General features: G+C 46.8%; 1 protein-coding gene across 7 annotated transcripts in view; it reads left to right on the top strand.

Annotated features, from left to right (window-relative positions):
- The window catches only part of LOC147031118 (WASH complex subunit 2-like), a 94,278-nt gene extending 81,445 nt beyond the window's left edge, over positions 1-12,833 (top strand). For all 7 annotated transcript variants that reach the window (XM_085875865.1, XM_085875864.1, XM_085875859.1 and 4 more), the window contains exons 23-26: positions 9,699-9,836; positions 10,343-10,996; positions 11,518-11,674; positions 11,938-12,833. In XM_085875865.1, coding sequence (XP_085731991.1) covers positions 9,699-9,836; positions 10,343-10,996; positions 11,518-11,674; positions 11,938-12,080 — 1,092 coding nt within the window. In that variant the 3' untranslated portion in view covers positions 12,081-12,833. The remainder of the gene's footprint in view (positions 1-9,698; positions 9,837-10,342; positions 10,997-11,517; positions 11,675-11,937) is intronic.
- Positions 12,834-13,358: the final 525 nt, after the last annotated feature.

Raw genomic sequence — 13,358 nt, 5'->3', positions numbered from 1 at the left:
GCATTTGGGTTACTTTTTTATTAGGAGGTTGGTGGCAGGATTTGTACTCCGGCCACCGTAAAACATTTCATCCCACAAAACATACCAAAAACAAAAAGAAATCTGAAAACCCACTCCGTCGGAGTACCTCCTGTGCAGCTGCCCTTCATCGGGCAGCTCACCAGATGACGGGATTGGGGCAAAGCCTTCGGAACCCCCAATATTTGATGGTTGGAGGGAAACCACGGGGTGACCTTCCAGGGTCAGATTGCGGTAGTGTGTCGGGGTGATGCTGAGGTGTCCTCCACCAGACGGCGATCTCCTTGCGTTAACCTGAGGTGGTCCCTTCAGGTGGGTGCCTGGAATGTCCTTTCCCGAAGAGAGGATGATCCCTTGTCTCTGCTGCAATACCGATGTCCAAACGCTGAGCTCAGATGATCACACTCTCTGAGGTTCGGAGACCGGATTGTGGCGAGATCATGGCAGGTGGTTACACCGACTATTGGTCTAGTCACTAATGGTGACCATGCCCAAGGAGTTGCTGTAGCTGTGTCCAATAAGCTGACTCCAATGATAATTGCGGCAACATCGGTCAACAAGCGTGTTATGAGACTAAGGGTTCATCACTCTTTGGGTGTCATTTCCCTGGTTTCAGTATATGCTCCGACTGAGGCAAGTGATCTCACTGTGAAACATGCATTCCAAGCCACGCTCGAGTCTGTGGTTGATCAGTGCCCCAGGCGAGATACTCCTCTTGTCTTGGGGGATTTCAATGCATCAATTGGAACTAATAGGAAGAAGTCATGCACGTCGAGTGGCTGGTTCATAGTTTCACTGCCCACAGGCTCATTGCTGGACTTGGTCTTCCAACGCTGGCGGTGTGGCAAAGGAGATTGACCATGTCCTCATTGATGGTCGCTCGAGGATGATCCAGAACTGCAGGGTCTACCTGAGTGCTCACTTCCTCAATACTGACCACAGGCTTGTTGTAGCAACTCTTAAGTTGCACCTTAAATCCAGGAGAATGGTACCATCCCAGCCTTCGTTGGATGTTGGCAAGCTCAAGGGTGAGAGGGTCGCTGATGAGATTGTGAACAGGCTGAGTGGAGATTTGGGGGGGGATCTGGGTGCTTTGGGGGATCCTGAAGAATTGTGGAGTGCCTTGAAGACCACAGTCCTTGATGTTGCCGGTGGATGTATTGGAAGACACCGAAGGACGAAGAAGAATTTTGACTCTCGAGGGACACTGGATACCATTGACCATTCGCAGGGCCAGGCTGAATGGCAGAACTGAGCTGTTCAGGGAGCTCAGGCGTAAAACTGTACGTGCGCTAAGGGTGGACAAGGAGACCTATGTGCGAAGAATCTGTGAGGGGGTGGAGCATCACCTGTGGTCAAGTGATTCTCGTCCTGCTGACGGGAATTCGCGCATTGCGTTCCTCCAAGCCCGTCCCTCGGTGTACTGCAGTTCGAGCGGAGGGTGGTAGGCTGTTGACTGATGAGTCCGAAGTGAAGGCCCGCAAGGCTGGTTACTTTGAGCGGTTGTACCAGGCTCATCCACCAGCTGTCGAGTTGTATGTCAGAGGTGTTACTATCCCTATTGCTGACCCTCCAATCAACTGAGGTCCACCTTCGTTTGTGGAAACGCAGGCTGTGGTGAACCGGTTGAAATGGAGTAAAGCTCCTGAGATGTGTGGCATCCATGTTGAACTTCTCAAGGCTGGTGGAAATGCTGTACTCGTGTCGTTGCATGCAGTTCTTTGCTCTGTCTGGAACACAGGCATCATCCCAACTGCCTGGAAGAGGGGCCTTGTCCCTCTCTGGAAAGGAAAGGGTGATCGCCAAGACTGCAACAACAACCGAGGGGTGATGCTGCTCTCCGTGCCAGGCAAGGTCTTTTCTCGGATAATTATTGTTAGGGTTCACCACCATCTGCTTGAGCACCAGCGTCCAGAGCAGTATGGCTTTACACCAAAGAGGTTAACGATTGACCGTATCCTTGCTCTTCATGTCCTCACCAAACGCAGTCGAGAGTTTCGGCAGGGGCTGCTTGCCACCTTTGCTGATCTCTGTAAAGTGTTTGATTCAGTGAATCGGGATGCCCTCTGGAGGATTCTTGGTCTTCATGGGGTGCCACCAAAACTGATCAATCTGATGTCTGAACGACACTCTGGTTCTGAGAGTGCTGTGAGGTGTGGTGGTACCATCTGACTTATTTCCAGTTTTTCCTGGAGTTTGTCAGGGGTGTGTAGTGGGCCCGACACTTTTCAGCACTTGTGTGGACTAGATAACGGGGAGGATGTCGGAGAGATCAAGCTGCGGTGCATCGTTTGGGAATGTCAATATTTCTGAACATGATTTAGCAGATGATGCAGTCTTCGTTGCGGAGACTGGACATCCTTTTGGGGGCCCTTGAGGTGCTGAATGAGGAGTCGGAGCAGCTGGGATTACGGCTTTCCTCGATCAAAACTAAGATCCAGGCTTTCAGTGACATCTTGGATGTTTCTATATTGTCTGTACCTGTTTGTGGCGAGGATGTTGAGGTCGTGGAGAGATTCACTTCCCTTGGCAATGACATTCATGTCGCTGCTGGCTGTGAGCCAGAGATCAACGGACGTCTGGCTCGGGCCTGGGGAGTCATTGATGAAGGTTTGCTTTACAAAAGCAGACAGAGCAGACTTATCCCATTATCACTTCTGCAATCTTAACTTGTGCGCCAACAGGTGCCATCTCACACACACACACACACACACACACACACACACACACACACACACACACACACACACACACACACACACACACACACACACACGATTAGAGAGACAGAATGAAAGAGAGCAGATGGGGATAAATGGCCTCACAATACTTGTCGCGGTTGGCCTACCAACGCAACCCAGTACGCTTTGGGGGTGAGGGAGGGGGGTAGAGGGGAGAAATACTGGTGTCCAAGGTGTGGGAGGTGTGGTGTAGTGCAATATGGGGGGGGGTGCGGTGTCATTCCAGAGGAAACTGTGAATGCGAGTCAGTATTGGATGCTCTTTGTTGCGTCCAAAGGGGACGAGATAGAGGGGTGGAATGAAAGAGAGGAAAGAAGATGCGTGAGGCGACAGATCCCTCACCGAGTCATGCATAGGACTGTGAGTGTAGCGTGTACCTCTGTGGGATGCTCCGCTTGAGCGTTCCCACCTCGATATTTGGCACGTTATCTCTGGCTTAGTCATTTTGCCGGGGTTCGTGGCAACATGCACCCTGCACTGGTCCTCCGAAATAAGCACGTCTCTGTCGCACACCAATCGCCAGTGAAGAGCCAGCGACAGGCAGAGGCAAAGAGGAGCAGTGAAAAAGAGGGCGTAGCAGAGATGCGAAGAAAAGAGCCTGTGGCTCGGCGATCCGCCTTTTATAAGTCCCGGGCGAAAGGTGGGGTGACGACCGCTGTGATCCGAATCCCACTTCTTCATTGGGCCACAGCGGCCCCAGCTATGCCCACCAGGCTCCTGGTGCCGGAAGCGGTCTCATTCGCACATCCGGCGTGACACGGCCCAGAGCGTCGTACCAAACTCCCGGGTTGCTCTTCCCACGACCCCCATCGCCGCCCATCTTGCAGTGCTCTGGTGACTGGACAAGGGTCGTATCAATCCCGTGTGCCCACCCAGGACACTCCAAGCGAGATGCGGTTGGTGCTACTAATGTCCTTTGCTCGTCCCTGCATCATGTGGTCTGAGTACCCTGAGCCGTGCAGCACGCCTCTGCTTAGTGGCAAATTGTAACGATACAGGGGAACGAGGAGGTGCGGAGCTATTTTTCCCGTGTGCAGGCGGTGTTGGTGGTTGAGGTGTGGGCGAGGGGTGAGCAAGGTGAGATGCTGTTGTAAATTGGCGTGCATATTTGAATGAAATAATGGCACGCCATGCGTGTGCTGTGCAGTGTTTGTTGTGATTCTTTTGGTTCCAAGAAATAGGAGACACCGTATTGCGAACATTCAATCGAATTTTGCATGGTGTGTGTGCTATTCATATTGTGGTGTGTTTGCTTGCTTGCTTAATTTCTACCATGGTTAAAAGGAAAGGGTTGAAATAGAAATCAGAATAGAAGATAGAGATATAGTTATTAGACCCACGCAATCCCCTTCATCTCGTTAACCCACCAGACAGGAGGGGAAGCTGTGACTGCACGGTCTCGCAAAATAACTGCTTGGGGATCACTCCATATTGGGTGCCATTGCCTTAGAGGCATGCGGTTTTGCAGAACCGCAACAATATTTTCGATTCTTCAACGTAGCCACCCTTTGCCTTGACGACAGTTTTGCACGCTCTTGGCATTCTCTCAACCAGCTTCATGAGGTAGTCACCTGGAATGCTTTTCCATTAACAGGTGTGCCTTGTTAAAAGTTAATTTGTGGAATTTCTTTCCTCCTTAATGCATTTGAGCCAGTCAGTTCTGTTGTGACAATGTATGGTTGGTGTGCAGTAAATAGCCCGATTTGGTAAAAGACCATTGTTTTGTCTGAACTGTAGTCGTCCATATTATGTCAAGAACAACTCGACTAAGCAAAGAGAAATGACAGTCCATCATTACTTTAAGACATGAAGGTCAATTCGGAAAATTTCAAGAACCTTGAAAGTTTCTTCAAGTGCAGTCGCAAAAACCATCAAGCGCGATGATAAAACTGGCTCTCATGAGGACCGCCACAGGAAAGGAAGACCCAGAGTTACCTCTACTGCAGAGGATAAGTTTATTTAGAGTTACCAGCCTCAGAAATCACCAATTAACTGCACCTCAGATTGCAGCCCAAGTAAATGTTTCAACATCAACTGTTCAGAGGAGACTGCATGAATCAGGCCTTCATGGTCAAATTGCTGCAAGGAGACCAACAAGAAGAAGAGACTTGCTTGGGCCAAGAAACATGAGCAATGGACATTAGACCGGTGGAAATCTTTCCTTTGGTCTGATGAGTCCAAATTTGAGATTTTTGGTTCCGACCACCATGTCTTTGTGAGACGCAGAGAAGATGAACGGACAATCTCTACATGTGTGGTTCCCACCTTGAAGCATGGAGGAGGAGGTGTGAGGGTGTGGGGGTGCTTTGCTGGTGACACTGTTGGCGATTTATTTTGAATTCAAGGCACATTTAACCAGCCTGGCTTCCACAGCAATCTGCAGCGATACGCCATCCTATCTGGTTTGCGTTTCGTCAGCCCATCATTTGATTTTCAACAGGTCAATAACCCAAAACGCACCTCCAGCCTGTGTAAGAGCTATTTGACCAAGAAGGAGAGTGATGGAGTGCTGCATCAGATGACTTGGCCTCCACAATCACCCGATCTAAACCCAATTGAGATAGCTTGGGATGAGTTGGACTGCAGAGTGAAGGAAAGGCAGCCAACAAGTGCCCAGCAAATGGGGGAACTTATTCAAGACTGTTGGAAAATCATTCCAGGTGTCCACCTCACGAAGCTGGTTGAGAGAATGCCAAGAGTGTGCAAAGCTGTCATCAAGGCAAAGGGTGGCTGGCTACTTTGAAAAATGTAAAATATCCTTTGATTAATTTCACACTTTTTCTGGTTATAACATAATTCCATATGTTATTTCATAGTTTTGATGTCTTCATGATTATTCTACAATGTAGAAAATAGTGGAAATATAGGAAATGCCCTTGAATGAGTAGGTGTGTCTGAATTTTTGACTGGAACTGTATATATTGTTATGGCCACGGGTCCCGAGTATATTATGAGGGGGTTAATCCTCGTTTCTCTTCGGAAGAACCAGACCTGAGGCCACCGCTCACAATTAACTTTGTGGTGTGGTGGGCTGCTTCACAACCACGAATGCCAATCAACAAACCACGAGTTCCAGCGTCCACCGTCGAATTTGCCGTTTAACTGGAGGTCACGTGGCCTCCTGACCAGGGAACGCGCCCTCAGCGATGCACCAATCTTATCTTGATTAGATCTGAAGAAATCCGGTCTCGGCTTACCAAGGCAGAAGTCGTGCATCTCATACAATGTTTCAAAATGTGTGTGCATGCCTTGGTCCGCTACCAGCACTTTGCCTCGCCATGCACCCACCCGCAAACAGGCTCGAACACCAATCGACATCACGTCGTCACCCCCAGGGACCAGGACACCAAGAATCAGGTACGCCAAGAGCCAGGTACCGAGCAGAACCAGCAGGAACACTCCAACCGTCAGCAATGGTCAGGAGATGTAGGGAACCATCAGGAGTTATCAGGAACCGTAACCAACGGTCAGGAGATGTAAGGAACCATCAGGAGTTATCACCAACCTTAACCAATGGTCAAGAGCGATCACCAACCTTAACCAATGGTCAAGAGCGATCACCAACCGTAACCAACGATCAGGAGCTATCACCAACCGTAACCAATGGTCAGGAGCTGTCACCAACCTTAACCAATGGTCAGGAGCTGTCAGGAACTACCAGGAGCTATCAGATCCTGACGGTTGGTGACATTTGCTATCAGGTACCATCACCAACTATCAGGAGCTGTAAGAAACCATCACCAACAGTCAGGAGCTGTAAGAAACCATCACCAACGGTCAGGAGCTGTAAGGAACAATCACCAACGGTCAGGAGCTGTAAGGAACCATCACCAACGGTCAGGGGATGTAAGGAACCGTCATCAGCTGTCAGGGAAGCAGTCCTCCCGTCCTTTTGTAGGCGACCAGTGTGGGCGAAGCCTCAAGCAGACTTAAGCCAAATCCAGCTTGCCTTTTGGTGCTTCGCTTCACAAGACCTCCAACCGTCAAGTCTCGCGATCATTCCTTCCCCACCATTGAACAAGATGCAACTCCCAATTTACACAGGCCTGGCTTACTACGCCATGTCTGGGGTGCTGGACGGGATTTCAGGCGTCGATGAAAGAGATGTGGGTGTCGAACGTCAATGAAAGAGGTGGGTGATGTAAATGATCCGCAGCCATATCTGTGCGTCAAAATAAACTGTCCAGAAAAAGCTTGTGGTGCATTTAATCAAATGTCCTGTTAGTCCAAAGTGTCATTCGTCCATTTCCAAGCCGATGAATCCTGATAGAAAGGGAATCTATTCTTTACCCTTCTCCAACGCATCAAAGAGTTAGAATCCCACCAGACAAGGGGATGGGTCTATTCTGAACATGCATTTTTGGAAATAACTGTCTGAGGACCTGGATGTTGTGTGCATTACTCGGATCCAATTCTGAAATCCCTAACAATATATTTATCGAATGTTCTAACTTGATGAGACAGCAGGGCGCAAATCGAGTCACATCACAGCGCTTGCTGCACGACCTGCCAGCAACAACTGTCGCCTGCCATGTGAGCACATCGTCTCTGCCCTGCTGATCACCAGTCAAGAGGTTTTCAGCCACGAACATTAAATTCAACGAAAGAAGCATACTGACGAAAGAGACTATGTGCTTGCGTGGCAGCTGACAGTTGTTGCTGGCAGGTCGTGCAGCAAGTGCTATGATGGGACTCGATCTGTGCCTGACTGCCTCGACAAGTTTGGGGGTTCAATTCAGTTTATTAATGACCCTAATGTAGTCACAAACAATCAGCCGAATGTTATCCTGATGAGCTCACAACAAGGGCGAAATCTAGATGGACATCTCTGCTTTCGGCCAATCGTGACCATAGGCTTTACTCTCAGTCCGCAAAGGCTTGAGTACCATACGGAGGCCTCCTAGTTTGGAGGTAACGTGTTGGTTTTATGTAATTTATTTATGTACGTGACGTCAGTGTCGTATCAGTGTGCTTTTTTGGTTGAGTAGATGTACAGTGCTTCTAGAAAATGTACACCCCCTTTCAAAATTTTCACCTTTTGTTGCCTTATAGCCTGAAATTAAATTGCAGACTTTTTACACCTTTATTTACACATCGTAACCCACAACTTCCAAATGAAAAATAAATTCTACAAATTTCAGAAAATTAATCAAAAATACAAAACTAGAATATCTTGGTTGGCTAAGTGTCCACCCCCCTGAGTTAATGCTTGGTGGAAGCACCTTTGACAGCAATTATAGATATGACTCTGTAGGAATAGGTCTCTACCAACTTTGCACATCTTGAATTGGGCAATATTTGTCCATTCTTCTGGACAAAACTGTTCCAGCTCAGTCAAGTTGGGTGGAGAGCCGTTGATGTACAGAAATCTTCGAGTCATGCCACAGATTTTCAATTGAATTGAGGTCGGGGATCTGACTGAGCCACTCAAGGACATTTATCTTTTTGTTCCTTAGCCACTCCAGTGTAGCTTTGGCTGTGTGATTTGGGTCGTTGTCATGCTGATAGGTGAACTTCCATCCCAATTTCAACTTTCTTCCAGAGGGCAGCAGGTTTTCCTTGAGGATTTGTATGCATTTTGCTCCATCCATTTTCCCTTCTATCCTGACAAGTGCCCCGGTTCCTGCTGGTGAGAAACATCCCCATAACATGATGCTGCCACCCCCATGCTTCACAGTAGGGATGGTGTTCTTTGGGTGATGTGCTGTGATGGGTTTGCGCCAAATGTAACCTTTTGCATTTAGGCCGAAAAGTTCTATCTTGGTTTCGTCAGACCACAAAACTTTTTGCCACATGGCTTCAGAATCTCCAGTGTTTTTTTTGCATACCTTAAATGGGACTTGAGGTGGGCTTTTTGAGTAATGGCTTCCTCTTTGCCACTCTACCCTACAGGCCAGACTTGTGGAGTGCTTGGGATATTATTGTCACCTGTACACAGTGACCAGTCTTTGCCATAAAGGCATGTAGTTCTTTCAAACTTCCAATTAGCCTCTTTGTGGCCTCTTTGATCAGTCTCCTTCCTGCTTGGCCATTCATTTTGGAGGGATGGCCTGATCTATGCAGGGTCTTGGTGGTACCATACGCCTTCCACTTCTTAACGATTGTCTTGACTGTGCTCCAAGAGATATTCAAGGCCTTGGAAATATTTTATACCCATCCCCTGATCTGTGCCTTTCCACAACTTTATCCTGGAGGTCTTTTGAAAGCTCCTTGGTGTTCATGGTTGAGTCTTTGCTGTGAAATGCACTACCCATCAGAGGAACCCGACAGGAACAACTGATTTTATTCTGAAATGATCAGAATCATGACAATTTAACACAGGTGGAGGCCAATTAACTTGGTGTGTGATTTTGAAGGTGATTGGTTACACCTGAGATAATTTACAATTGCTATTATAAGGGGGGGGGGGGTGGTGAACACGTATCCAACCAAGATATTCTAGTTTTGTATTATTAATTAATTTTCTGAAATTTGTCGAATTTGTTTTTCATTTGGAAGTTGTGGGTTACAATGTGTAATGAAAGGTGGAGAAAGTCTGATTTAATGCAATTTAATTCCAGGCTATAAGCCAACAAATGGTGAAAATTTTGAAAGAGGGTATCGACTTTCTCGAGACTCTGTACATGTCTGCGCATATCTATGGATGTATGTATACGTTTATGTATTTTTTTATATATATATATATATATATATATATATATATATATATATATATATATATATATATATATATATATATGTATATATATATATATATATTTGATTTGGGTTTTTTTGGTTGACACAAGAACCACTCTCCATCTGCCGAGTCGAGGAAAAGCAAGCAAACAAAGCATTTTTCTCACTAATTATGATTTCTGGACCGTGTCTACAAATTGCTAAGATTTGACTCTGTGGGTGAGTATTCTGAGCATCGTTTTTTTGTTGTTGTTTTTTAAGGCAACACTTGCTCTTGATCCCACAAAACTACAGCCTGGTGTGCCGATACCCCAGAGATCTTCTGCAACTCCTGTTCCGATGGGAAAGGACGATTTGGAAAATGAACATCCTACGGAACTTCTACACAACCTGAATAAGGTGATTATGGGAGATGGATGAGATAATATGGTGGTGGTGAGGCAGGCGTAGCTTAATTGCACACATGAAACATAATGGCAACTTAACCGTGCGCATGGTATTCTCATCCGTTAATGTTCATCTTTGTAGTCATGCTTATTAACAGTGTGGCTATCTTGCTTCTCCACACCTGGGGTTGAATAAATTGTCCACTCTGCAGACAGACATCAAAGTTGAAGCATCCACGATGCCCAACTACCACCTCCCGCTCGGCATAGCAGTTAGTTTCGGGGATGAGGAAGGGTGTGGGGAGGAATATTCATTATCAATAACGATAAAACAACCACTTTCCCTGGTGAAGCTAATGGATAGTATTGCATTGTGGATTGGCTTTTTTCCAGGGTTACCTCTTTCCTTAGCTGGGAAGAGTTCGTTTTCCAAACCATAGGATATGGACATTTGGAGACATTCGAAAAGTAGTTTCGTTGAACTTTAATCCTTGCTGATGATTTTTCTGTAATTTTCAGGGTCGAGTGAAGCTTGTGGGCAAACGTCGTCCACCCACTCGCACCTCCCACCAAGTTGCTACCACTTCTTCTTCAACCACCATTTCGGACGATGTCCCGGACACGGATCTTCCCTCTTCGCCGGCGATGGAAATCGCCAAACATAAAGCCGAATTGCCACAGGATGAAGTCTCAGAAATATTCACGACGAGCGAAAAAGGAACATCTCCGTCATCGTCGTCGTCGTCGTCGTCGTCATCATCATCATCCTCACCCTTTGAAAGTCAACCGGTTACGAAACCAGTCTCGTCATACAAAGAATCCAAGTTGGCAGGAATGTGGCAAGGAAGTAAAGATGATGACTTGAACGACATTTTTTCTGTTCCGCCTCCACGTTCTTCAAAGTCCCCACAGAAGAAGAGCCTCTTCTCTGATCCGTTCCTTGATGACAGTGACACCGAAGACCTTTTTAGCAACATCCCTACGCCGGCAAACAGCAATAAGCGGCCTGGTCCCGTAGACACCGAGGCTGACGATATTTTTGCCACTTCGCGGCATGAAGTAGCACACAGGGTGCCGTTGTCCTTTGACGACGAAGTCGGCATCGACGAACTGTTCGATGTTCCGAAAACAAAGTCGTCGATTCCACGATCTTCAAACCAGGATGTTTTTGAGGTAAATGGCAGGACGCCTCCTCCATGCACTTGCATGAAACTGTTCACTTTACACTTCCCTTATTCCATTGCAAATGGTCACCCAATTGAGTAGGACCCTTTGAGGTGACAAACACTCACCTCTTAAGATGTCTATCCTGGGTTCAAATCGAATTTGAATCTCACAGGCACAGTGATTCATCAATGTGTATCATCCCTCGGATAGATGTTAAACGGGAGTCCCGTCTGCCAGCATTCGTTGGTTGACGTTGGATCCCATGGTGTCCTTCACAAAGGGAAGGCGAGCTATTGCCGGCACCATGGAACAAATTGCAAATTCCTGACCTAACCAGCAGATGGCATTGCATCAGCGGCAAAGCCGCCCTTCTTGGCCAATTATGCTACCCCGCAGCCTTGTGCTGCATGCGAGCGAAGAAGAAGGTGACATAATGCCGATGTCGGTGAGACCTCCCTCACATGTTGAATGATTGTAAATGGTTGCTAATGTTGTGAAATAAAACGGGATCGTGTTGCCATTGCCAGGACGATATATTTGCTCCAGCACCGTGCCGGACGACTCGAACGAAAACGCCCGACCTCTTTGAAGACCAAGCAGGCATCTTGCAGGACATGCCAAAACCACCCCCCTCGAGCACAACTATCAAGACTCCAACTCCTTCTTTGTTTGATGATGACATAGGTACGGCCGACTTGTCCTGACCATGGAATGTTGATGACTGAGGTGTGAAGGATTTATTATTTCACGTAATTATTTCACATCTCTTTTGGTTTTTTTTGTTTCTATTTCCCCTCATCATTAGCATAGGTTCTCTAATGCCAGAGGTTAAGGGGGATCCTTCACATGGAAATTGAAACGATGCCAATTCCTTTTCCAACCATTCTCTGAACATTTGGGAGCAGGGTAGCCCCATCCATGTCCATGGACGTGTGTTTTCTCCACAGATGATATCTTTGCCGTGATTTCGAGGCCACCAAACGTAAGCTCCGGCACGGGGAAGAAACGCGATAACGTGAAAGAGGCCGTGAAACCGAGCCCCAGTCCGGATTCCTTCACCGATCCTCTCAACGTGCTCGGGGGTGATTAACGACGATCGTGTAGGCTCACCTATTTTCAATTCGTTTCTGATTTCTTCAACAATTCTACTTCGTTCCTTTTATTTAATCTTATAATCACCCTCCCATAATCTTTCAACATTATGTTCACCATCTCTCCAGATACTGATCTCTTCCATTTTAACTGCACCTCCTCTTCCCTCCCAGTGCCCTTTTTCTTCTTCTTTTTCTTTTTCTTCCTGCTACACCCACTCCCCCTCCTTTTCCCTTATCCAGATTAAATATTGTTATGGGGTATTTTTTTCCCCTTCACCCCCCCTCCCCCCACCCCCCCTTCTCCACCATGAGTTTGAGGCCTGAGGCTATACCCAATAATAATCATTTGAGATTGTTAAAGAAAGTGCTTCAGCAGCTTGTGCCTTGCTTGAGGTGAAGAACCCAATTAAACCTCAATAAAGATCGGAATTATGTTCTTTATTTTGGTCTATATAGTTATAGTATGGCCTTTGCTTGCGCTTTGTCTCTTTGGAATGTCTCTTCACTCGGAACATTTGAAAATGCATTTTTGTAATGTGCCAATTGCCTTGTCTGTTTCGTAACAATGTTTCCGTGTAATTACGTAACATTTGTTTTATTTGCACTTAACTCCTCATTACTCTGGCGGTGTTGCGTGGCGTGGTCGGCTTTCACGAGGTTCCTCACGGGTTAACCGCGTCTCCTGCAGGTACCTCTGTGATCCGTGTACTTTGCACACTTCTTGCCATATAAAAAAGGAATTCTGATTATATTCTGCGCTGTTTATTTGTATATTTTACATTTGATCCAAATAATGTACCGCCAATATGTGTACACTAACGTGTACGCAAGTACCAAGGCGACGGTTTATAGTCGTACGCGTTTAATCGAACCCTGTTTAAAGGTGAGTTTGTTCCCTCTCAAGGTATTTTGTCAGCCGTACCAGTGTTCTTGTAGTTTATAGTTGTAAATAATACAACTTTATCAGAAGTGGGTTTGAGAGATGAACGGGATGCACTGGAAAAACTCGTAATAATTAGTCTCTACTCCATGTTCTTCTCTGGCCTCGTGGACAGCCTTTGTCAGTCTGCATGTCAGACAGCCCAGGTGGTCTCCTCTGATGAACAGGTATCTCCATCCAGAGGCAGATGATAATGGAGGCATACTCCGATGTGCCGAGACGTTTTATTGGTGGAACATCTCTCAGTATTTCACAATCTACAGGGTACGAGCGTCAAGACTCCTTGAGTCATTTAGCCTCACCAATCTATGGGGATCAAAGGGCCTTCAGTAAT

The sequence above is a fragment of the Eptatretus burgeri genome, chromosome 3 (genome assembly GCF_056783735.1).
Source record: "Eptatretus burgeri isolate ZD-2024b chromosome 3, Ebu_testis_v1, whole genome shotgun sequence".
Classification (NCBI taxonomy): Eukaryota; Metazoa; Chordata; class Myxini; order Myxiniformes; family Myxinidae; genus Eptatretus; species Eptatretus burgeri.
The sequence above is the reverse complement of the archived record's forward strand: the minus strand, read 5'-3'. Positions and strand labels throughout refer to the sequence as shown.